Genomic DNA, 27157 nt, shown 5'->3' on the forward strand with positions numbered 1-27157 from the left:
ATTGAGTCGTTGGGTTTCACTCTGTGCATCTCTTATGATTACGAGCTATCTGTGTTATCCGGCCTGCGTGCCGCGTATCGGCCTACGAGCCATTATGTCTCGGCCTACATGCCGCTTTCCAGATCCAGGGCCACGACGACTTGATCATTAGCTCGACCAGCTCATCCATCCGAGGGCGCCCCCCTGGGCCAGGGTACGTTCTCGTACTCGGTATCTGTTTATTTTACTACTATTCTGTTATTATCTGGTTACTCATGCATCTGTGGGATTCGCCTCGAGCACCGAGGTACCAGAGACCGGGGGAACCCGGTCGCTGGATACAGGTACAGTTGACCGGAGGAGGACTTCAGACGACTTGGTCAACGCAGCGGACAGATCATCAACCGGGTCATGGGGATGCGGTCAACCTTCCAGACACGTCACACCGGCAGGTTCGTTTTCTCAGCTTCCAGACAGGATCAAAATGGCGCCGTCTGTGGGAACGTGCCTGATCTGGAACGTGAAGATGGACGATGTCGGAGAGTTCTGCCATCCTCATGACTTCGGTCAGTTTTTCTGTTACCTGTTCTTTGTCAATTATATGATCTGTATTAGTCGCTCGACCGAAGACCCTCGAGCCGTTCGGCCGGGTATATGGTATCCGAGCCCAGCGCTCGATGTGAAGGCCCGAGCCGTTCGGCCGGGTATATGGTATCCGAGCCCAGCGCTCGATGTGAAGGCCCGAGCCGTTCGGTCGGGTATATAAGCGAGCCCCGAGCCGTTCGGCGGGGTATATGGTATCCGAGCCGGCGCTCGATGTGAAGGCCCGAGCTGTTAGTCTCACTTGAGGCAAGCGAGCACCGTCGTTAAAATCGAGAGCCGCGACGAGCACCGTCGTTAAAATCGAGAGTCGGACCGGCGACTATAAACCTCCGGGCGACCGACCAAGAGTCGGGCCGGATTCGGACCGGCGACTATAAACCTCCGGCGACCGATAGAGTCGGGGATCGGACCGGCGACTATAAACCTCCGGGCGGCCGACCAAGAGTCGGGCCGTCGGACCAGCGACTATAAACCTCCGGGCGGCCGACCAAGAGAGAGTCGGGCGGCGACTATAAACCTCCGGTGAAGACCTGCGCGGACGGCGTATCATATATTCTCTCCCTGGGTCGAGTTATCATGAAGGCCCCGAGCCGCCCGGAGATTTATATCCTGGCTCAAGAGGCGCCCCAGGCCGTTCGTAGGGAGGATTATATCTGAGCCGAGGCTCGATGGCGAACCCCGAGCCGATCGGGGAGGATTATATTCAGCGATCATCACGGTTTCGGACGATTCGTGGACCGGACATCGTATGTCTATATCCCGTTCGGGTTGGCGCCTTCAGTCACGGACGGTCGATCATCTATCTCCCCCGTTCGGGGTCGAGCAATCGTCCGCCCGGCATCTATCTGACTGATCGACGTCACCACGGTCGCACGCGCGGTATTGTCCGCCCGGCATCTATTTGACCGATCGACTTCATCGCAGTCGCACGCGCGGCATCGTCCGCCCGGCATCTATCTGACCGATCGACGTCATCGCAGTCACACGCGCGGTATCGTCCGCCCGGCAGTTATCCGACCGAACGACATCATTCCGGTCACACGCGCGGTATCGTCCGTCTGGCATTTATCCGACCGATAGGCGTCATTTCGATCGCTCGCGCGACAGCGTCCGTATAGCATCTATCCATCCGATCGACAGCGCTTCGATCGTCCGGTCGGTATCTTCGTGGCTGCTCACTCGGTATTGGACCGATTACAGACTTGGTCCGCTCGGCACTATTGTTCTCTCATGCGACACCGTTATTATAGCGACCGCTCACGTGGCTTTGTACATTGGGTTCATCAATTTGACTTGGGCATTTAGAGCGGTTGAGCCTTGGCGAGGGATTGTCCAGTCAGTCGGACTCGCGCCTCCTTCGACTAGACTTGAAGGGAAGGCTTGTGATGCGGATAGGTCAAGGGGCTCAAAAGGAGATAGGAGAAAGTAGAGGGGCATTTCCGTCATTATGCATGTTAAGGGATTAAGGCAAGCACGGGTGGGAGAAAAAAAGGGGGCAGGCTCGTGGTTTTGTGGCAGCCGCCGCCAGGGAGAGAAGGAGGAGAAGTGAAGATGGGGCTTTTTTCTTCTGCTCGCGTTTTTTGGTCCGCCGCCAGGAAGAGATTCTTCCTCCCTCCTTGCCGGCGCCGGCCGCCGGCCGCCTCTCTACTCCCCCTCCTTTCATCCGGTCCGCACCCCAACGCCGCCAACAGGAAGAGGAGCCGGGCTTCATCGCCGCCGCCGCCACTGGACCGATTTTGACTCCTCCTCGCGGCCACAGCCGCCGCCGGCAGCCACTGCTACCTTCCCCCGCGGCCACAGCCGCCGCCGGCAGCCAACGCTGCCTTTTCCCGCGGCCACAGTCGCCGCTGACAGCCGCAGCTTCCCCATCTCGCATCTACTGCCGCTGTCTTTAGTGGATATCGTCAACTTCCAGATAGCCGCAGCTCGATACTATTTGGGTTATTCCGGCCATCGAGCCGAGGTTGTTCCGGCCATTGAGTCGTTGGGTTTCAGTCTGTGCATCTCTTATGATTACGAGCTATCTGTGTTATCCGGCCTGCGTGTCGCGTATCGGCCTACGAGCCATTATGTCTCGGCCTACATGCCGCTTTCCGGATCCAGGGCCACGACGACTTGATCATTAGCTCGACTAGCTCATCCATCCGAGGGCGCCCCCCTGGGCCAGGGTACGTTCTCGTACTCGGTATCTGTTTATTTTACTACTATTCTGTTATTATCTGGTTACTCATGCATCTGTGGGATTCGCCTCGAGCACCGAGGTACCAGAGACCGGGGGAACCCGGTCGCTGGATACAGGTACAGTTGACCGGAGGAGGACTTCAGACGACTTGGTCAACGCAGCGGACAGATCATCAACCGGGTCATGGGGATGCGGTCAACCTTCCAGACACGTCACACCGGCAGGTTCGTTTTCTCAGCTTCCAGACAGGATCAAGTATTTTTTTTTATTTTAACATAAATAAATTATTTCATGACAGAATCCTATTTTTAGAAAAATAAATATTAAAAATGGATTTTGATCTAGAAAAATCTTGCTATTTTTTTTCTTGTATGTAAAACTGAACAAACATCTTCAAAAAAAATTAAAATTTTTAGAATTCGATTTTTGAGAATTCTTAATATTAAAAATTAATTTTTAGGTAACTAATTCATATAAAATTCATTATTAATCAGAAAATTTAAAAAAAAATCATTTCAACATAGAATCTATTGTCCTATCAGTATTCAAAATTTAAATAGAAAATTCTAATAGAAGAATTAGAAAAAATATTTTGTTAAGTTAAGAAATTATATCCTTATAAATCATTTATAAAAAAATGGAGATTTAGTTTAAACATATTTTTAGAATCCAATAAAGGTTCCTACCTATTATATTTATCAGTAATTTTGATGGAACATATTTTTTAGAGATTTTTCTAATTTAACCCCTATAGTTCTTTGTATACCAACTAAGTCCTTCATATTTTCTAAATTATGAGAAATGTTTGTATTTAAGCATGCATAGTTATTTCTCAATTTTCTAGTTGATTTTTTATCTTTTCATTTTCCACCTTTAGATTATCATGCATTTCTAATGGACATAGTTTTGTTAAAATTAATTTTAATCTTGTATTCTCTTTATCTAACTTACACATATTTCTAGAAAACATTTTAATGAACTCAAATAACTCTTCAGGAGGTCGGGAACCTACCTTACTTACCATGATGATTTCGTTATCTGATGTTCCCCCTTTGTCACTGCTTTCTTCTGAAGACTCTCTCCCTTTGTCGATGCTCATTTCTGAGATACTTTCTTCGTCCATCATGATGGTTCGCCATTAGTGCCAGTTCGACATAGGCTTCGATCTCGAACTCAAAAGACGATGATTCATCCCATGTAACTTTTAAATTTTCTACTTTATTTGTCTTGGCCCTTTTTCTTTTCCTTTTTCTTTCTTCTTTAGTTTAGGGTAGTCGTCTTTAATGTGCCCTTCTTCCTAGCAGTTATAGCATCGAACCTTCCTTTTGCTTTGAACATGTGTCTTTGCCTATGAGTTGTGAAATTTGTTGGATTTAAGAAATTTACTAAAGTTTCTTACCATGAGGGTTGCTTCATCTTCGTCGATAGAAGCTTCGGAGTCTAGTTCGTCCATTTTTACTTTAGGGTAATGTTATGATTCGGCTTCTTCCTTAGTTCTACACATCTAAATTCGTGATGTTCTAGAGTAGAAAATAAACTTTCTAATGAACTTACCTCTAGATCCTTAGAGATATAATAAGAGTTGATTATGGATTTCCACTTGGGTGTTCCTGGGAAAGCATTTAGTGTATACCTTAGTAAATCTTGATTTGTTACCATTTCTTCGAGATTTGCGAGTCCAGTGATCAGCTCCTTCAGTTTGGCATGCAGTTGAGTGACCGATTCTCCTTCTTGAAGTCTCAGGTTCGTTAGTTGATTCCGGAGTAGGTCCCGTTTTGCAAGCTTGGCTTCTAAAGTCCCTTCATATAGCTCTAGGAATTTCTCCTAGCATTCTTTTGTTAATTTGTATGCGTCGACTCTGTTGACTTCTGCAGTGGCAGCACACTTAGGAGTTGGAATTTTGCTCGTCTGTTTGCTTTGAAGTCAGCTTATTCCTTTTTGGTCCATAGATATTCATTTTTTTCTTCTCCTTGTTGATATTTGGGAGATACAAAATCATATTTAATTATTAATAAAATTTTAAAATCAGTTTTGAAAAAATACCTCCATTCACTTTTTCCACATCGCGAACTCTCCCTCGAACTTTAGCAGGTAGATGCTTGGCCCGACCATTGTTTTAGTGCTTCAGCCGGCGGTTAATTCTTTTGAGACTATTGGGCTCTGATACCAATTGTTGGTCTCATTAGGCCGCCTAGAGGGGGCACGTGAATGGCCCTGCAAGTAAGTTAAAAAAAACTCTTGCTTTTGCTTAGCAAGGATGCACAATTAGATTAAGCAAATATCAACAATTAGAATAAGCAAATATCCATCAGCCGATTGGTGCTACCATTAGTGGCAGCCAACGGCTACTTCGTAGTGCCAACGGTTTGCTAACGGCTACTTACCAGTCGACTGGTACTTTTACCAGTTGACTGGTCGCTACTGGCTGAGCAACAGAATGCTTCTGTCCGCTCCTAGTCGACTGCATAGTCGACTGAACCAGTCGACTGTTACTTCCAGCAGTCGACTGGTCCAGGTTACACACTCACACTCATCCTCTCCGAAGTCGCTATTGAAGCCCTCTTCCTCGGCCATCGTCCCTCAGATGCACCCGAGCCTGCGGCTCCTCTCCGTGCCATCCTTCATGTTGCCTTGAAGTTCGCTTCCCTCTGCTCCATTCCATTGCTCCTCGTCCGGCGGTCCCTCGGATGTCTTCCACACCATCCTTCACCGACTCAAGGATTCGAGCCCTAGGATGAGCTTCCCAAGCTTACCTGCACCAAGCTCCTCATGTGTGTTTCACCAAGTCCTGCAAGACTCAAACACATATGAAAGCCTAACTTAAACTCTTTGATACACACATCAAAACCATGATCATACCGATCAAACCTAAATCGATTACACCAACACCTGACTCATTTTTTAATCGTGTTAATTAGGTCGACCCGAACCCAACCTGAATCTAATAAGACCTGACCCTAACCTGATTTTTTTCATATTCAATTCAAGTCATGTTTTCAGGTCAGGTCAGAAATTGCCACCCCTACTTGGACTTTATAATTATGGTGTCCTGAGCACAACACACCTCTCTTAAAGCTTCCCTAGTTATAGAGCTTCACAACATGTTTCCCGAGCATAAAGTAGTAGAGTCATGAAGAATTATTGTTCTTGAACATAGAGCATTTATCTTCTTTTATAAAGTTGGATCAGATCCATATCTGGATCAAGCTGTTGAGGATCGTGGTCCAGGTAGAAGGGGGGTTGAATATTGTTTAGCCCAAATCGTTAACTTCCTACAAAGTTAGTTGCATAGAGGAAATACAAACAATATAAAGGAAGTTAATCTAAATACTACAAAGACAAAAATCAAACCAACAAACCCTAACATGTTCGTTTAATGTGGTTCAGAGATAAAGCTCCTACTCCATAGTTGTTCGTAAGGTGGATTAGTCCCTGGAATCTCCGACTAGCTCAAGTATCACGGGAACTTGGATCACACGGGAACTTGGAGACTCTAATTAGGCTTTAACCAAGTCTAATTTCGTCACCAACGCCAGTTACCCCAAGCTCCATTATATAGAGTTTGGAAAAATTAGCAAGCTAATTTTACTATTACCAATCAACTGGTCCTTGCACCAATCAACTGTGTTTGCCAATGGTACTCCATAAAATTCGTGATTCTACCAACGACTCTTTACCAATCAACTGGTAACATCACCAGTTGATTAGTGTCTCAGCCATCAGGCATAAAAATATTCTGTTCCCTAACCCAGTCAACTAGTCTAGTTGAAATCAACTGGTAAAAACCTAAACCTAGGGGTTTTTTTCCCAAGTACATTTCTCTCGCACTCGGACCCTTGCAACTCACTTGACTCTTCCTTGCAGCCTTGACCTCTTGCCTTCAAGCCTCCTTCCTTTAATTTGGCTCTCGTCCCTCTGATGCATTCAAGCCCGTGGCTTGTTCCAATACTATCCTTCGAGTATGCCTCGAAGTGTGCTTCCCTAAGCTTGTCCTTATCGCCTTGTCCACGGTCCCTCGGATGCTCCATTTTTCACCAGACCCGAAGCCATCAAACTAAGTCATATGTGTATCCTATAAACTTGCACAACTTAAATACACATATCAAATATAAGGGTAAACCTAACTTAAATCCTTTCTCAAATATCAAAACTCATGGTCACACCAGACCCTCAAGATTGCTTCCAACACAAGCCTTATCTTTATTCACATTATCTGACTTATCATTATCCTCATCCATATCATAAAGTTAACCTAATATTTTTCCACATTAGCTTCCATGTCAACATCTTTGACCACTCATCAATCTGGTCAACCTAACCTAGTCGGTTGATCGGACCAATATAATTCTCTAGTCTACTGAACCAACAAGCCAAGTCACCAATCCGAGTCCGAACCCAAACTCGGTCAATCAAAACCAATCGGTCTACTTATCCTTAGGATTGGTCTACCAAACTTATTCGGTCTACTGAACTGCTGGATCGGTCGACTGAACTAATTTGGTTCTAGTTCGGCCTGAGTCAAGTCTAGTTCACTCCGGACTTGGTTCGGTTGCATCCAATTTGCATTTGTCTACTTCCTAGTTTTACTTCCAGCTTTAGGTTCTTGCAAGACAAACAGACAAATACAAACAAGCAACATATCCTAATCCTGTAAGTTTACTTGACCTACTAGGCTTCAATCTTGCTTGGAGTTCACTTCGCCAAAACTTTACCACCAAGGGTCACTCCCTTTGAATTAAGTTCAACTCTGTAAGTTTACCTGACCTACTAGACTTCTTGCTTAGACTTCCTCTAAGAGTTTACCACCTAAGGCTTACTCTCTTAGGATTTTCTTTTGTCAAGCATCTAGTTACCCTTAACCTGCTTAGACTTGCTAATCACTTGGTAGACTAATCATCCTTGCCAGACATCCAGCCACCTTGATTTGCCTGGACTTTCTCTTGCCAAACCTCTAGTTAGTACTTTCCATTATCTAACCTCTAGTTAAAACTTTACTTACTAGTCATTTGGTCAACTTTTGACCTGACTAGGCTTCTCTTTGCTAGATATCAGGTCAATCTTGACTTGACTAGATTTCTCATTTCTAAATATCAGATCATGTTTGGATAATCTTTGGTCAAACTTGACTAGACAAAGGTATATTGTCAAATATTGAAACCTTGGAGGTTGATTGCACCAACAATCTTTTTTTTTTTTTTTGATGTTTGACAATACTTTTAATTTAGGTTTTGGCCTTATGCCAAACTAGGTTTTAGTCTAGAGTACATGACCGCCCATATGTTGTTGTGATAGCGTGGTCGCTCACGGTCTAGAGTACTTGACTGTCCATATATTATTGTGGTAGTATAGTCATCCGCGGTCAATGTTTATTATATATTCCACCACTGAGGAGACTATTAGTCATACATCAAATGACATTATTATATTCCGAGGATGGTAACTTTAATTTATTTCTGGGTTGATTTATTAGATTTAGACCATTGATGATACTTATACATGTTCGTACTTATGATTTGTGACATTTATCCATATTTTATATTATATTAACTTGTATGTAGGCTGATCAAATAGTAAGAATTAGAAATTTATCTTAATTGATGATAATTTATAATTCTAAATTTCAACATCAACTTGCTAAAGATATAATTTTAAACCTGTCTCTAAATAAGATTAAATTCATACATATCTTTTTTAATTATCCATTTAGTAATTTATGTTCACTGTTTACTTGCCTTCAGTTTTGCAAGTATAAATGCCCTTTATATTATAGTTAGTTTTCAATTTTTACATAAGATTTTGACCTGTTTATTTCTAATTTAACTTGATTTTATTGCGTATATTTCATCTGTTTTTTTATTCGTATATTTTTTCATGTATATAGAGAAATTGATATATAAATAAATAAATAAATTCGATAAATTGTTATCATGTTTATATGTTTCTTAGAATTTTGTTTTATTATATTATCTTGCTACCTATTGGTGTGCCAAAACTACATCCGCAAGGCGTGACAACGAGGGTTGCCTTGTATCGTCGATTTAGTTTTTTAGAAAAAATTGATTAATTCAGTTTATTTTTTAAAAAATAATTTATTTAATTTTCGATGTATTTGACTCGGTCGATTCCATTTAGACCGAATACTCTGTCCTAGTTTTACGTTAGTCTTATTAAATTTTTGTAATAGCAGAAGGAATTGTTCATTCAAATTTGACGCACCAAAATGTGAGATTAATATCTTCGTCATAAAATCCTATCGTTAAATCTCTATCTTTCATATAAAATATCTACATAAAAAGATTGACTAGTAGAGTTAGGATCTTCATAAAAAATTAATGAGGAAGCTTTCTCATGCTATTCTAAGATGTTCATCAGTGCACGTTGACTTATTAATATCTGATCAAAGTTGCTCGTCTGTCATAATGCATGCATTGGCTTGGTCCTGGTCCATTAACTTGCAGAGAAACAGAGATGGAATCTACGATAGTGAACTTGGTGCTGGGGAAGCTGGGCGAACTTGCTTCCAGCGAGGTCGCCGGCCTCTTCAACGTGGGCGCAGAGGTCGAGTCACTGACGAAAAAACTGTTACTGATTCAATCCTATCTCAGAGATGCCGACCAGAAGCCCAGATCCGAGCAAAGCCAATCTTTACAGGAGTGGCTGAGACAGATCCGGAACTTGGCGTTCGAGATGGAGGACCTGGTGGACGAATACGCGACGCGGCTAGGCCGCGCATCAGCGGCCGGAGGCCGGGAGAGCTGTCTTCGACGCATCGCTGCCTTCCCTTCCCGGATCCTCACTCGCCATCGGCTCGCGAGCCACCTGCAGGACATCCGTGCCAGATTTCAAGATGTATGCAACCAAGCGTCGCAACTTGGCATCCATGGCTCATCCTCCTTGGCCTTGCCCTCCTCCTCCTCCTCCTCATCATCATCTTTCTCTGCTGCTGACGCAAGGCTTGCTCGAAGGTAAATAATTCTCATTAACAATCGTTTTCCATCTATTAGCATCTATCTTCATGGTTAACTTTGTTGGATCTTTCAATGATGCCCTCTGGTGGACAATTAGGTTAGAATGGTTGAATGTTAATAAAAGTAAAATCCATAATTTATTTCTACTTTACGAAAATTAAATCTTTTATCCTAATTGGTGATACATCAATCTCCGTTAGGATACCCACATGAGAATGTTAAATGAGCATTATAATATTCATTTAACACCCTCTCTCTATTGTGAGTGGACATTATAGGGGGAGGCGTTCAAAGGCGTTAATTCTCTCATCTTTTTTTTTCTTTATTTTTTTAAACGGTAAAAAATTTTATATTATTTTTTAAAAATAGTAATTTTTTTAAAGTACTATTATTATTAAAAATAATAATAATAATTTAAATATTTTAAAATATATTTATTTAATATTATATAATTTTAAGATAATTGAGTGGACAGTGAAATACATAAATAATGAGTGTTAATGTTAAAATGAATGTGGGTAAAAGAGATATGTTGTTATAATGAGTATGTGACAGTGGACTCCATATTTTTTGATGAGGTGGTGGGTGTTATAATGGTGATGCACTTACTATAAACCTTCAGAATTATTGTGAACTCTAACCATGAACTGCTCGAAGTCGAGATGATAGTCACGTATCTTGAACTATCAACGTTATGTTACAACGCTTCAACCTTTAACATAATGATGTGTGATGATAGCCTTCTTTTATTCTTCTTAATAAGATAGAGACTACAACTCTTTTCTTTCTTAGACTCTCTTCCCTTTTCATTCTTTTCTCTCTCACTCATACTTCACACAAGAAGTATGAATTTATTGGATAAGATAAGTGTTAGGACCAAAAGTAGCTAGAGCGGGGGGGGGGGGGGGGGAATAGCTCGTCGCGTTCGCTCGGTGCGCTTCGTTGCTTGGCGTTGCTTGTTTCTTCTTGGATGTGCAGCGGAAAATACAGAAACAAATACAACCACGCTAACACTAGGATTTTACTTGGTATCCACCTCCAAAGGAGGTGACTAATCCAAGGATCCACACCACGCACGCACCCTCCACTATGAAACACTCCTTTTCGGTAACTACCGAGGGCGGAGAAGCCCTACAAGACTCTCGATACAAGAAGAAGGAAAGGGTAGTAAAGATTTAGTAAAAGCTTACAAGAAATGCTGAAAACCCTAACTTCTCCTCTTGCCATAGATCCGCCTCTTGACTTGGAAAGCTTCCAAGAACCTTGAAGAACTGGCGATAAGCTCAGGATTTGATCGACTGAAAAAGTGGCTGCGCTGCGGCTTTAAACAACCGAGCCACGGATCGATCGATCGAATGTTGATCGATTTCGATAAAGGGACGATCCAGGTCGAAGGCTTAACGATGAAGCTGATCGAAATCGATCCGGTGCAAGCTGCTGATCGGCAACTATCGTCGCGATCGGTGATCGATCGGGACCTGAATCGATCACGGATCGATCCGAAGCTTCGGGAAGAATGGATCGATCCGCGATCGATCCACGGCTGAATCGATCCACGGATCGATCCGGCGCAATTTTGCCAAACCAAGTCCCGAACCTCCCTAACCAACATCGGTCGACCTTGACTGTTGGTACATCGTACCTCGCTGGTCACTCCCTTGACTGCTAGGACTCCCACCAAGTGTCCGGTCAATCGCTGACCCGCGGACTTTTACTCGTCGTGCAGTATCGGTCACTCCGTTTGACCTGCTTGGACTTCCGCAGATGTCCGACCTTGACCCATTCTGGACTTCCTTCCTTGCAGTATCCGGTCGATCGCTGACCTACTTGGACTTCCCAACACCGGATGTCAGGTCGTCGCCAGTCCGTCTGGTTCCTTCCTTGCAGTATCGGTCGATCCTTTGACTACTTGGACTTCCCAACACCGGATGTCCGATCGTCCTTGATCCGTGGTTCCTTCGCTGGCTTCACTCACGGGACTTTCACGGCCACTCACGGATTTCATCCAGCTTCACTAGGACTTTCACTGCTCGGCTTCCTTACCGGCTTTTAACTCTTTTGCGCTTACTGACCATAGTTGAAGCAAATCTAACAGATCCTCGACCTTGACCTCTCTTGGCCTCTAAACCTCCAATCTATATTTGTTGACCATCTTGGGGAGGAGACTAATTATGTTGATCAAGATGTGAAGCCTTGCTAATCATGTTTGCCAATAGATACAGCTAATCTAACATCCTTTGAGATTGTATTTGCAGAAATCTTTCATAAGAGGATCATAATATACCATGAAGAGTTTTGAGTGACACTTAATCCATGTGAGTCATCACACTGCGAACAAAGCTATCAGATTGAGGACCTAAATCTAAAAGAATATGCAGTAATAGTTCTAGATTAGAGACCCTATGTCCAATTGTAACTAGGTTTTGGCAATGATCTTGACTGATTGAGACTCTCCCCGAAGAGTTGCTCGTCGTGATCACAATTTCACTCATTGTGATCGACTCAATATGAAGGTCCCATACCCTTCATTATCTTTAACTTCTCCCCAATATTGACAAATACCCAACCTTGAGCATTTTCAACCACTTGAGTTGCCACTTGAAATGATGAGGATATCCACTCCCCATTTACCCCATTTCAAGTTTAAATGCTCAACCTTGAGCAAGTTCACAGCGGAAGGTTAACCACCTTCAAGGTTCATGAAAAATGTCTTTAAAGAGTCCTCCCCTAAAGACATGGTGGTAACTTCTGTCATTGCACCATCAATGACTTGGAATCCTAAACCTTTAGGAAACCCAGATTTAGAAGTTTTGAGGTTCGAAATGTCAAAAATGACAACAAACCTCAACCTAAACCTCAACGAAGTCTTCCTTTACCATTCCATCCTTGTTTTCAACACGAAAACCCCCTTTTATGTATCCAAATGTATTTTAAGGGTTTGGAATGGTTACCTAGACTAAAATAGGTTGAAAGTTCTGAATCCCACCCAAAATCAGCAACTTGGATCGATTGGAGTTGGGTTTCGATCGATTGATCCACGAATCGATCCACGGATCGATTCGGACACCCGATCGATCGGTGGATCGATCCGACTTTCGCTGATCGATACAGAATCGATCCATTCGCGATTCGGCACTCAATCGATCCATGGATCGATCGAGACTCCTGATAGATCCTGAATCGATCGGAGTTTCTAAAATTCGCACTAAAAATTATGAAATTTCAGCATTGTTTGGGGCATATATTATCAAGGAAAAATAGTTTTCTATGAAAATACATCATCTTTTAAAGATTGACACAAACTTGAAAACTTGCAAAACTTTAGTGTTTTCTTGAAGTTGTGTCTAACTATTCGATGGTGATTACTATCGAAGATAGCCTTCACCGAGGTTTTCCAAAACATTTTAAAACATTTTCAAAACCGATATCCCATCATGTTCCTTAATATGCATGACTTGTACATTAGCTTTCCTGATGGGAAAACATAACTATGTGTTTTGATGAACCTAAAACTCGAAAGAATGCACTAAATCAACATCTTGAGTTTTGTTCATCTTCCTAACATCTCACTTATCTAATGTGCACTAAAACACATACAAGTCATCTTATAGTCCTTGTGAGATGTAAGATTTTGGTTTTGCCCTATTCTAGGGATCATGCATATCTATCTAGGCATTTCAAAGATATTAGACATCCACCTAAGATGTCACTTGTTAATAAGTGTTGTTAAATGCCATTTATCCTTAATTACAAGAAATTAAACTAATGCATGATAATGTTATGGCATACATCAAAAGGAAATAATTTTTCAAAAGTAAATATCCTATAACTACATGATGTATGAATGTCATGACATGGTATTTTTGTATTTTTCATAATAAGTCATGAATGCAAAAGTAGACATGATGTCATGGCATATGATGGGCAAACAATCATGGCAAGATTTAGCATAAATAAAATATACCTAGATTAACTATCTAAGTATCCTTAAAACCTTAGCTAAACTTACAACTTAAACCTAGATTGCCCTTAAGTGCGTCAAGAAAGCGCCAAAACCTAAATTGGCATTTCTAATTCCCTTGATTAATTTATGTCAATTGAAATTAAGCATATTCCTCAAATGTTGGCATATTTCATTTTTCCACAAGAGTAGCACTTTAAAGTTAAGGCCCGGATTGCCTTAAATTTCCTAAGAACATACCAAAATCCCAACTTGGTAGCTCTTATGAATTTCCCAATATGTGCCTTTTAAGATTAAAATCAAATTTTCACCACTAGGCACATTTTACTCTTTCGAGAGTAAATAATAGTTCCATTTCATTTTCAAAGGTTAACAAAAACCTTGAAAATGCTCCTTGAGTGTCGATTTCCTCAAGTGTTAACTACCCTTACAATTGGAGTTGACACTCTCTAACCCATTATGGGGTAGAGAAGATGCTCTAGGAACCCGACACCTATTGGTGCTCCTTGGATGCTCTAGGTACTCACTAGGGATAACTTCCCTAGATACCTCCTAGTGACCTTGTTGGGCTTCTGAAGCCTTGGTCACATTTTCTAAGTCGACCCTAGGGATAGCCTCCTTGTGACCTTGTTAGTGACTTTCTTAGACTTCTTGAAGTCTTAGTCACTTTAGTTGCAAAAATACTCTTAGGGATGACTTCCTAGTATTCTTGACTTGACCACTAAACCTAGGGTTTGTTCCATAACTATATGGAACCCTATGATAACTAAGCACGTCCTTAGCCTTTGGTTTGTATCCCAAACCTCCATGGCTGTTGATGGCTTTGACTTTCCTAGCCCTAGGTTTTGCTCGTTTGCCTTTTAGGATATTTTCCATCCTTTTTAGGGTCTTTTCCATTTTATCAAGTCTTGATCTCGAGACTTGATTTCTATCATTAAATCCTTAGAATTTGGTTTTCATTAAGTCCATGAGCATTTTGGTTTCTAGGCTTGTATCAAAATCCTTAGAGTTATTGCCTAGACTTTTACCTACATTCCTAATCCTAGGTGATAGTCTTAGCATGTGACACGTGCTTTTCCTTAAAGCCCTCGTGCTTTCTATTCTTATGGTAAAGTGCATTAAAATGATAAAAATTAGAACTATCATGCTTTTACCATTTTGCAAAGGATAGGCTCGATGAAAGTTACCTTCCTTTTTACCTTGGGCTCCCCTTGACTAGTGCCTCCTTGAGCCTTGACCTTCTTCTTCCCTTGGGGCGTTGACTACGATAATGCCCTTTTTGAGAAGCGTATAATATGCTCCTTGCTCTTCTTTGTGTTGGGATGATCTCCTTGGGCTTCACCTTGCCCTTTTGTGCCACTTGGCCCTTCTTCTTAGCTAATTTAGGGCACTTGCTCTTGTAGTGCCCATGTTCCCTCATTAAGCATATAATATGATTTTTATTATTAATTGAAATATTTATACCTTTGCTTGTAGGGGTGGCGTCTTTTCTTTGGACCTCGACGTTTGATTTTTCTTGACTTGTGGAGGTGAAGCTTCTTCCTCCTCTTCTTTTCTTGACCCGGATGTAGAGGCTTCTCCTTCTTCTTGATCCGGTGTCACCGAGGATTGCTCCCCCTCAATCCTAGAGGTGGAGGCTTCATCGTCTTGAATATGAAACAAGGAGTATGCTCCTCCTTGTTCCCTTCGCATTCCTTGAGGATGAAGCTTCTTGGTTTTCTTCTTGGAGGTTGGCGTCTCTCGACCTCGGAGTCCTCCTCTTGGTCTTGCTCGAGAGTCACCCTCTGGATTCTTGGCAGTCTTGTGCGGTGGAGGATCTCTTCGTGAAGCTTAGCGATTTGCTCCATAGCTCCTTTGCGTCTTGAACTCTCGATTTTGCGAAGGATGGTGCTTGGAAATAATGACCCAGCTTGGTCACTTTGTCATTGCCTCGCACCTTTGGACTTGCTCAGGCTCCATTTACTTTTCTTTAGAACTTTGCCCTTTGAATTTCTTGGAGCCTTGAAGCCTTCCATTAGAGCAAACCATTGCTCTATCTTCATCATAAGAAAATTTTCGATTCTTGATTTCCGAGAATCGAAACTCATCAAAGTGTATGGTGGAGCTACCCTTGTGTCAAATCCAAGTCCGTCTTGGAATTGCATCTTGAAGTTGAGCTTGATAAAGTCTTGAACTTGAAGAATTTGCTCTGACTTCTTCACCCTCTAGCTTTTCTTGATATGCTTGACCCTTCGCGATGATTCCGGTGAAGAGCGGCCTTGCTCTGATACCACTGGTCCGAAAAGTAGCTAGAGGGGTGAATAGCTCGTCGCGTTCGCTCGTTCGGCGTTGCTTGGCGTTGCTTGTTTCTTCTTGGATGTGCGGCGGAAAACTGAAACAAATACAACCACGCTAACACTAGGATTTTACTTGGTATCCACCTCGAAAGGAGGTACTCCAAGGATCGAACCACGCGCGCACCCTCCACTATGAAACACTCCTTTGGTAACTACCGGGGGCGGAGAAGCCCTACAAGAGACTCTCAAGACAAGAAGAAGAAAGGGTAGTAAAGATTTAGTAAAAGCTTACAAGAAATGCAGTGAAAACCCTAACCCTAACTTCTTCCTCTTGCGATAGATCCGCCTCTTGACTTGAAGCTTCGAGAACCTTGAAGCGGCGATCACGTGCTTTGAGAGGCATGGAGGAGCTGGGTGAATCGAGAAGAGCTCGTGAAAAGTGCGAAGACCACGCTCGCTGCGGCTTTAAACCCGCGGCGGTCGGATCGATCGGTCGAATGTTCGGATCGATCGGAGGCTGGATCGATCCACGGATCGATCGAGCGCTTATCGCTAGGAGGCTTGGATCGATCACGGATCGATCCGGCGCTATCGCGGCGACATCGTCCGATCGATCGGTGATCGATCGGGACTCTGATCGATCCGGATCGATCCGAGCTTCTGAGGGAAGAATGCGGATCGATCGCGATCGATCCACGGACTGGATCGATCCACGGATCGATCCGACGCAATTTTGCCCGAAACCAAGTCCCGACCTCTAACCAACATCGGTGACCTTGACTGTTGGTACATCGTACCTCGCATCGGTCACTCCCTTGACTGCTGGGACTCCCCACAGTGTCGTCGATCCCTTTGACCCACTTGGACTTTTACTCGTCGTGCAGTATCGGTCACTCCGTTGACCTGCGGACTTCCACTGAGAGTTCATCCTTCGACCCAACTTCCTTCCTTGCCAGATCGAGTATCCTTGACCTACTTGGACTTCCAACACCGGATGTCCGATCGTCCTCGATCCATCTGGATTTCCTTCTTGCCAAGTATCCGGTCGATCCTTTGACCTACTGGACTTCCAACACGGATGTCCGATCGTCCTCGATCCGTATCCGGATTTCCTTCCTTGCGGCTTCACTCACGGGACTTTCACGCTTCACTCACGATTTCATACTGCTGAAACTCACTGGGACTTTCACGGCCGCTCACTGGTTTTACTGCTGGCTTCACTAGGACTTTCTTACGCCTAACATGCGGTTAGGACTTCGATCAGTATCCGTGACCTTGACCTACTTGACTCTTCTTCGATCAATATCTTATTGTCAAACATCTAAACCCTAACCAAGACTCAGCTTGGTTAACCAGGTCACCCTTGACCTAAGGGATATTGCACCAACAATAAGAATATGAATAATCATTCTAGGGGTGTAATCGAGTCGAGCCAAGCCGAACTCTTGAATGTTTGAGTTTAGCTAATTTATAATCGAGTCGAGCTCAAGCTTTATTTAACGAATATATTCATGGCTCATGAGCTTATTCGAACTTTTATCGAACCTAAATGAGCTTAATAAATATAAATTATAAATTTAAATATTTATTAAAAACTAAATTATATATTTAGAGAAAATTATAATATTTCTATTAAAATTTATAATTTTATTCTAATAAATAAATTTAATATATTTATCTATATGTTTTATTAGTAGGGTTTAAAATCTATAAATTTAATGTCAAAACTATTATTTTTTATTTAAAAGTTTATTCATTAGGTCAATGAACATGTTCACGAGCTAACGAGCCGAATATTATGAAACTTGAACATGATTTGTTTAACTTAACGAGCTTCATTAAATGAGTTCAAACGAGCTTTTATTGAATCGAGCTTCGAATAGCTCATGAGAGACTTGGTTCATGTACACCCCTAAGTCATTCCATTAAGGGGTTACTAATATTCATTTATGTTAGTGGAGTCATGAGATTGAGTTACTAACATTTATTTATGTTAGTGGAATCATGAGATGGAGTTACTAACATTCACTTATGTTAGTGGTGTTATGAGATAGAGTTACTAACATTCACTTATGTTAATGGAGTCATTTATGTTAGTGAAGTCATGAGATAACCTCATTATCCCATTTGAATGCCCATAATGGGCATAAGTTACTAACATGTATGAATGCCCCATAGTAGGTATAAGTTACTAACATCTCCCACTTGCACACAAAGACATTTAATTTTTATCACTAAATCACAACTTATGTGACCCATCATATCACCATACTAGGCATCCATACAGGATTCAACGTCGTGCGACTTGCGAGCACACCTACAGACAAAACTACTTAATGTGCCTGTTAGGATGATTGAATAGTCATCATTGTATCATAAGATATAAAATCTCATTATGCCCCAGATCCAAGACTTATTACATCCATCGAACTACTTTCCTCATCGAAAGTAATCCCCAGATGATGCTCGATTTTATATTCACTAATATATTTTAATCTCTACATAGATAAACATAAAAGACTAGTTGGTGAATATTATATGATGATGTATTGTCAATTGGTCTTTCTTTTCCCAAACTCGAATCTATCAATCTCAACTCAGCTGCTTTCCTAGACCTGTCCCTCATACCTCAATTTATCTTTCGAGTCATTGGTAAATAAACTAAAGTAGCAAACACTGAATCATGACATTAAGAAACAGTCGAAAATAATAAGGGCACAAGAAATCCCACCTAGAGGATTTCAAATCTCACACAGTGGAGATCGGGGATATAAAATTATTGTCTCTTAGCTTATAGTATGGCTCTCACTATCCAATCATCATATCACACGTGGTATGTACATGCCACAATGTTAATCCCCCATCTCTTAGAAGGACATGTGTCAGTTTTCTCTAACATTGTGCAAGTATGAGACTTAGTCTACACATAAGACTCTACCCAGAGATCTCTAAACAAGTATCTCAAAGACATATCACAATTCATAGGTGATATCTGAGATCTTAAACCTGGCTTCTTACAGGCAATATGAATGTGACTACGCCCATGTCGGTCATGTACATATGACTTCATCATGAACACATATCAGGGTGACTTAAGTTCTAGCAAGGCTACTCTCAAAACCTCTTACAGCTAGAAACCGTCTTATCCCCACTTTTAGAGGTGGTCACTCGTGTGATAAAGTCAACCTTACCTGCCTGACATATCTATTATATCATAGAACATATATATAACAAGTACATTACAAAGACGTTATATATATAAATATGACCAATCAATGTATAAGAAGTTATATATTTCATTAAGCATCACTATATTCAAGTCAATACAAACTAAGACATATCATAAAGTACACAAACCCAATGACTCTCTATGTCCTATAAAAGAATCTCTACTTATAGGTTTGGTGAAAGGGTTAGCAACATGTTGTGTGTTGAAATGTACTTGATAGTCACTTCATTCTTCTCAATGATGTCTCTCACATAATGATATCTGTTATCTATGTGTTTGGTTCTACTATGAAACTTAGGGTCTCAAGTGTAAGTGATAGTGGCCTAATTATCACTGACCTTCCATTATCCGCTACAATCCCTAAGTCATATAATAGTCTTTGAAGCTAAATACTCTCTTGCTAATGAGCAAGCAACGAACTCAGCCTCCATCATAGATAGAGCAACACAGGTTTGCTTCTTACTACTCCAGCAAATGGCTCCGTCATTGAGTAAAAAAGCAAAACCTAGTGTTGATTTGCATTTATCCGGGTTGCCTCCCCAATCAGCATCTGAATATCCCACAACTCGCAAATCACCTCCTCCATAACACAGAGAGAAGTTTGCAGTTCATTTGAGATATCAAAAAAATCCTTTTCACTGCTCTCCAGTAACCCTTTCTAGGATTTACTTGATATCTACATATCAAACTGACTGCATAACATATATCCAATTGTGTATACATCATTGCATACATTAGACTTCCTACTACACTAGAATAAGGTACTTTACTCATTTCCCTTACTTACACTTGAGTTTTAGGACAAATATCCAAGCTCAGACCTTCACCTTTAGTGATTAGAGTATCAATGGGATTATTATCACTCATCCCAAAGCACTTGAGAATTTTCTTAATGTAGGTCTTTTGTAAAAGAGCCAACACTCTTTTCAAGCAATCCCTTTAAATCTTTACTTCAAGGATGAATTCAGCTTCACCCATGTCTTTCATGTCAAAACTAGATGACAACCATCTTTTAATAGTTATAAGATACTCAATGTTGTTCCCATCTAACATTATGTTATCCATATATAATGACAGAATCATAAAAGAGTCATCTAACTTTTTTAAATAAGCACAATGATCCTCCTTGACCATTGTAAAATCATAAGATATTACCTCTTCATGAAAACTTAGGTACCACCACCTGGATGATTGCTTTAGGCCATATATCCAACTTTAAAGTTGACAAACCTTATCTTCCTGACCTACTAAAATGAACTCAGAGAATTGTTCCATATAGATCTCCTCATCCAAACTTTCATTAAGGAAAGCGATCTAAACATCCATCTGGTGTAACTCTAGATTTAAACTTGTGACAATCGCTAAAAGTAACGGATCGATGGAAACTTGACTACTGGGGAGAAAGTCTCCTTGTAGTCAATGCCCTTTGTTTGTGTGTAACCCTTGGCTACATGATGAGTTTTATATCTCTCGATCGATCCATTGGTTTTCCTCTTAATTTTGAGAACTCACTTGTTCCTAATGACCTTTCTACCCTCAGGTAAGTTAACTAAATCTCAGACCTTGTTGACTTTTATTGATTCCATTTCTTCTTGCACACCCATTCACCATTGGTCTTTTTCAAAACCCTCGAGATCCTCTCTAAAGGTCCTCAGTTCATCATCATCTTCTGGAGTCACAATGAGAATCTCATTCTCAATAAGGAAATGATGACGAAGTATATTTCCCTGACCAGTCCTACGAGGAGAGAGAGCCTCCCCACCTTTAGATGGACCACTCCCACTATGATCAAGATCCATAATCAGGTCTTGAATCCTACTACTGGGCTCGACTGTACCACTATGCTCATCGATCTCATAGAAGGTATAGTCTCGATAGATTTCTCCTCTCTTAGGAAAATCATTCTCGGGAAACATTGCATCATAAGATTCAATCTCAGTTATTATATCGTCCGTATGTTCTCCTAGGAACGCATATCCTTTGGAGTGTTTATAGTATCTAATGAAGATACACTTCTTTCCTTATAGACCTAACTTGTCATACTTATGTGAGGAATTTCTAACATACACAACACAACCCCATGGCCTAAGATGACTAAGAATAGGCTGCCTCCTTATCCAAAGTTCATATGAAGTGCTAACCATGAACTTTGTTGGAACACGATTAAGGACATAGAATATAGTCAATAACGCATCCCCCAATGAGAGATTAGTAAATTGGCCCGCGCCATCATGGACTTACCATCTCCAATAGACTCCTATTCCTTCTCTCAATGGCTTCATTTTGCCGAGGAGTAGCAGGAATAGTCAGCTGTATTATAATACCTTTTTCAAAACAAAGCTCTTTAGAATGTTCAGACAGATACTCGTGCCACAGGTTGATTCTGAGAGTTTTTACTCTCATGTCTAAATGATTTTCTATCTTACTAATAAACCTTCTGAAGTACTCAAGTGCCTCAGACTTGTGTGAGATCAGGTAAACATAACCAAAACGTGTGAAATCGTCTATAAACATAATAAAATACATAGCTCTGTTTCAAGCTCTCACATTCATGGGTCCACAAATGTCAGAATGAACTAACTGCAATGGAGTCCCAGCCCTCATTGCTTTTCCAAATGGTTTTTTTTTTTGTAGTTTTACCTTCTAGACAAAACTCACATAACAATAGATGTAGGATAGAACTCATGAAAAGAAATCAAATTCAATGCATATAGTCTCTCATAGACTAAACCGGAACATATTAAAGTACTGTCAAATGAGATGGAAACATTAGCATTTCCCATTACAACACAATATCATAACTGATCTACACTATGGACAAAAACTAGACTCCGCCTTATTTCTAGAGCATATAACATGTCTTACAACACAATATCCTAACTGGTCTACACTATGGACAAAAACTAGACTCCGCCTTATTTCTAGAGCATATAATATGTCATGGAGATACAAGACTTGATTATTTTACAGCAACAGTTTGCAAGTGACAATCCCTCTCACCTCTACAAATGCCCCATTTTCCACATACGGTCTTTTTGCATGTGGGCTTAAACGGCAAAATTTCATATATGCACTCCTATCACGAGCTACATGGTATGTGGCTCCTGAGTCTACAGTCCATAAAGGAGATGAGTTAGTGAATATCACACTAGATGACGCATAACTCATATCATGTAAAGAAGAAGAACATACCTTTTGCTCACTACACTCACATGTGAAATGCCTTGGCTTACCACATACGTAGCATCGAACACTGCTCTTTACGAGCTCCTTTTTCTTGCCTTTCTGTTCCTGTCCTTTTTTGTTGGTCTTTACAAATGGTTTCTTCTTGCCACAACCTTTGGTCTTCTTCTCATGCTTGTGCCACTTGCACTTTGTACCTCGAGAGCCCTTACTCGACTCCACAAAGTAAGCATAACCTGAAGCATACCTGGTCACCTCCTGACACTCTTCCTCAAGCTCACAATGCCTACTCACATCCATAAAAGTACGGATACTTTCAGTATATGTGAGATAGGTCTTAACAGTATCCTAAGAGTTATGCAAGGACTGGATTACTCCTAATACTTAAAGCTCATTTGACATAAGCTCCCCCCATATTCTTCAGAGAGGCAATCATGCTCAACATATGCATTAAATGTTGCTTTATAATATGATCAAACCTCTTCTTATGAGTTATGAACTTATAGTTCAGGATCCTAAGCTTAGGAGATGACGGAGTACCACCATACTATTTAAGATAATGCCAGACCGTCACAATAGTAGGATACTGCTCATAAATCGAGATTAGTTCATCGTGCATACTATTGAGGAGAATTATACTAGCTTGGTCATCCTTCCTTTTCCAAGTATGATATACCTCCTGATCTTGTCTTACCTGTGTTATGGTACCTTCCCCGATGTCCACCATCTCATTCTTAAGAATCTCCTTGAGTTCTTGTTCCTCAAAAACAAATTGAATCTTCTAGTGTCAAATTTCGTAGTTGTCACCATTCAGCTTGTCTCCCTTTACGAGATTCAGTATGACATTCTTTGTTGTAGACATATCACTGTTACACATAATAAAGAGATGTTAGTAGCATTTGATGCTTAATATCTCAACTTTGTGCACCCTACAAATTATCTTAATTCAAATGACTCAAATATAAATTTCAAGACGAGAGTATGAGTCAATAGACATCATACACGACAATCTGAAATTGCCTCTCACCATTCAGATTAAGATGTTGTGCACAAGTGGTCACTTTATACTCTCAAGGCTAACCTACATATCACCGTGAGTTCACACACTGCCAAACATCGACAATGTTATGTCACATGTCTCGGAGTTGGAGCTCTTTGTTTTACCCTAAGACACTCGATTTAAGCCAAGGTCATGTGGTTGTCTCCCACTCTGAGCCATAAACTGAGTGTAATTCGGACAAGTGTCAAGCAATGCCCGTACTGCACAGCACTTTGTGTTAAGCACCTCTGCATGCCTAGCACTGTGGACCTTTGCTCCCAAAAACTTCTTGAGTTCTTCCCGACTATCGTGTTGAGAGCACGGTTGAGAAGTTTTGCGCATGGCTGAACATGCGTACCGAGCATTTCTTCTTAGGCTTCCTGAGCATCTCTACGTGCCCGGACGTCTTGAGAAAATTCTGCGCGTGCGATTTTTAGTCGGGTTTGTAAGTTTCTCACTTGTAAATTCGTTGATTACTTGGTCAATGAAGTGCATCAAACCAACCTGAGTCTGATACTAATATTGGATATTGATAAAAGTAAAATACATAATTTACTTCTATTTTGTGGAAATTAAATCTTGTACCTTGGTTGGTGATACACTAATCTTCAGTAGTGTAAACCTTCAGAATTATTGTGAACTCTAGTCAAGGACTGCTCGAAGTCGAGATGATATTCACGTATCTCGAACTATCAACATTATGTCACAACGCTTCAACTCTTAACCTGGTGATGTGTGATAATAGTCTTTTTTTGTTTTTCTCAACACGATAGAAATTATAACTCTCTTTTTTCTTGGATTCTCTTCCCTTTTCTTTCTATTCTCTCTCACTTATACTTCACACAATAAGTATGAATTTATAGGATAAGATAAAAATATGGATAGTCATTCCATTAGGGGGTTACTAACATTCACTTATGTTAGTGGAGTCATATATGTTAATGGAGTCATGAGATGGAGTTATTAACATTAATTTATGTTAGTAGAGTTATGTGATGGGATTACTAACATTCACTTATGTTAGTGATGTCATGAGATGGAGTTACTAACATTTACTTATGTGGTGGAGTCATGAGATAGAGTTACTAACATTCACTTATATGTTAGCGGAGTAATGAGATAACCCCATTATCCCATTTAAATATCTCATAATGCACCTAAGTTACTAATATGTATGAATGCCTCATAATAAACATAAATTACTAACAAGAACAAGAACTTGGTGAAGGCATCTCTTACTCAAGATCGCATGAATTTTCACATCAAGAGAGATTATATGCTAATAAATCTTTACGTCTACAGATTTGAACTAGAAGAAGACATTGTCGGTTTTGAGGAAGATATGAAAGACATCAAAAGGCAACTATTTGACGTTAGTTCAACAGATCGCGTTGTCCTTTCGATTGTTGGTACCGGTGGTTTGGGCAAAACAACGCTGGCTAATAAGATCTACAAGAGTGCACATGTCAAAAACTTTTTCCAGTGCAAGGCATGGGTGTCCGTGTCACAGAAGTATGCGGTTAAAGAACTCTTGTGCAGCATCGCGAAGCAAGTGTTCGACTTTAAGGATGGACAAGAAAAAGCTATGGAAGAACTAGAGATGAAGGAAAAGTTGTCGGAGCATTTGAGCAACAGAAGGTATCTAGTCGTGATCGATGATATTTGGGAGGTGGCAGCTTGGAACGCCATTAAAGCAGCTTTCCCAAAGGAATCGAGAGGATCCAGAGTGTTGCTGACCACGCGCAAGATGAAGGTTGCAAACGTTGCAGATGTTCCTCCACACGAGCTGAAATTTTGGAATGTCGAAGAGAGCTGGAATTTGTTCTGCAGGAAAGCTTTCCGCACAGCATGCTGCCCACCAGAGTTTGAGCGATTCAAGGAAGATATCTTCAAAAAAACTAAAGGGCTGCCTCTTGCCATTGTGGTACTCGGAGGAGTTTTGAGAGGTACAAGTCAAGCTAGTAACTGGAGGAAAAAGATGGAACATATTTCTCGTGAATTCAGAGAAGGAGAAGACCAAATCCTAAGAATATTAGCTCTCAGTTACCATGATCTTCCGAATCATTTGAAGCCTTGCTTCCTCTATTTTGCAGCCTTTCCTGAGGACTATAGCATTTGGGCAGAGAGGATAATACATTTATGGATCGCTGAGGGTTTCATACAAACGAATGACAAAGTGGATCAAACAATGGAGGACCTCGCGGAGGCATACTTGAAGGATTTGACCGACAGGTCCATGCTACAAATAGAAAGGGGTCGGATGTATTATAGCCACCAAGTTCGCATTCATGATCTTCTTCTTGATCTAGCACGTCATGAAGCTCGTGAGCTTAACTTCTTCAGGACCATTGATGACATAGGTGACGATCCAAGATCTTTACGGCGCCTCAGTGTCACTGAAAATGTCAGCGACCATATCTCATTGAACTGTTCTACCACTAAACTACGGTCACTTGTAACTTGTCGGAATGAAGGTTTTAAGAGAATGCTGGCAGTTTCCATCCCTGGAGCGAAGTTCCTCAGGGTCTTGGATTTGCAGGAACTACCCATTGAACACTTACCAAAGGAGATTGGGGACTTGATCCTGTTAAGGTATCTAAATTTGGAACGATCAAAATTGAAGGATCTGCCTTCATCTATTGGAAACCTCATCCATTTGCAGACTTTCAATATATTCGGTACTAAGATTCAACATTTGCCGGAAGCATTTTGGAAAATCCGAACACTGAGACATGTATTCCTCACTGAAGAGAATACGAGCATGCCTAAAGCGGCATACTACTGCTCGGAAGACATTCGGACACTTGAGAATATTTCAATTGGTCCATGGGTATGTGATGGTGTACTGGAGAAGCTGAGAAATCTTCGAGCATTGTATTTGAAAAGCATTTCAAGCTCTGACGAGGATGCTTTAGCCAATGCAGTCCAGAATCTTTTCAGACTCGAGAAATTGGGATTGGTTGGAGAATCGTTGCCGCTGAGCGTCCTAACTTCATCTTCCTACCATCATATTCAATTTCTGTATTTGTGGGGACCATTGGTAAGGCCTGCAAGGATTCACATAGAGGCAGAAAATTCCAGGATATTTTCCAACCTGATCTCTCTCTTTATTAGTGAAACAAGGTTGGAAAAGGATGAAGATATTGCAATGCTCGCATCTCTCGCAAACCTTGAGATTCTTCGATTGCGTTTTCATGCATTTGTAGGAAGAGTTTTGGTGTTTCCAAAGGGAGGATTTCCTAGTCTCCAAGAGATCGAACTGTTTGATTTGAGCACCATGGAGCAGTGGGAAGTGGGAGAGGGAGCAATGCCTTTCCTTCGGGAACTAAGACTGTGGAACTGCATACATATGAGAATGCTACCAGAGGGACTTGTAAGATTGACTGAACTCAATCAAATTGGCATAAGAGGAATGAAAATGATAGAGAGAAGGGTCAACAAGGATACTGGAGAAGATTATCACAAGATCAAACATATTCCTTGCATTGAAATAAATTGAATGAAGGAAAGTCTTGCAAGAAGATCTATCACTTGCTCAGTGTTAGACAACAACTCACTGTGTGCTACCATTGGCGTACAATTTTATACTATGCATTATGTTAAATTCTCAATTTCGAAACAATTAATTCTGATTTTGAATAATGTAAGTTTGTTTAATGTTTTATCTGTGATTCTTGGGCCGAGGTAAGTCAAGATATCTATCACTTGCTCAGTGACATTGTGTGTCAGAAGATAAT

At 41.2% G+C, this 27157-nt stretch overlaps 1 protein-coding gene across 2 annotated transcripts; it reads left to right on the forward strand.

Moving 5' to 3' along the window:
• Positions 1-374: 374 nt before the first annotated feature.
• Positions 375-27082, forward strand: LOC121989467 (disease resistance protein RPP8-like). Of its 2 annotated transcripts, XM_042543545.1 has the most exons (3): positions 375-431; positions 9223-9729; positions 24723-27082. In XM_042543545.1, the coding sequence occupies exons 1-3, from the start codon at positions 391-393 to the stop codon at positions 26917-26919; spliced, it is 2745 nt and encodes a 914-aa protein (XP_042399479.1). In that variant the 5' UTR covers positions 375-390; the 3' UTR covers positions 26920-27082. The 2 variants fall into 2 exon arrangements, with proteins under 2 accessions (XP_042399479.1, XP_042399488.1); XM_042543554.1 differs by lacking the exon at positions 9223-9729.
• The last annotated feature ends 75 nt before the right edge of the window (positions 27083-27157 follow it).

This window comes from Zingiber officinale, chromosome 1B, assembly GCF_018446385.1.
Source record: "Zingiber officinale cultivar Zhangliang chromosome 1B, Zo_v1.1, whole genome shotgun sequence".
Lineage (NCBI taxonomy): Eukaryota > Viridiplantae > Streptophyta > Magnoliopsida > Zingiberales > Zingiberaceae > Zingiber > Zingiber officinale.

Excerpts from the sequence above, each read along its gene's own strand:
- LOC121989467 (XM_042543545.1), top strand. The coding sequence starts at position 391 with ATGGGGATGCGGTCAACCTTCCAGACACGTCACACCGGCAG. Across the intron at positions 432-9,222 it reads CAGACACGTCACACCGGCAG|AGAAACAGAGATGGAATCTA; the intron begins GTTCGTTTTCTC and ends ATTAACTTGCAG. Across the intron at positions 9,730-24,722 it reads GACGCAAGGCTTGCTCGAAG|ATTTGAACTAGAAGAAGACA; the intron begins GTAAATAATTCT and ends TTACGTCTACAG.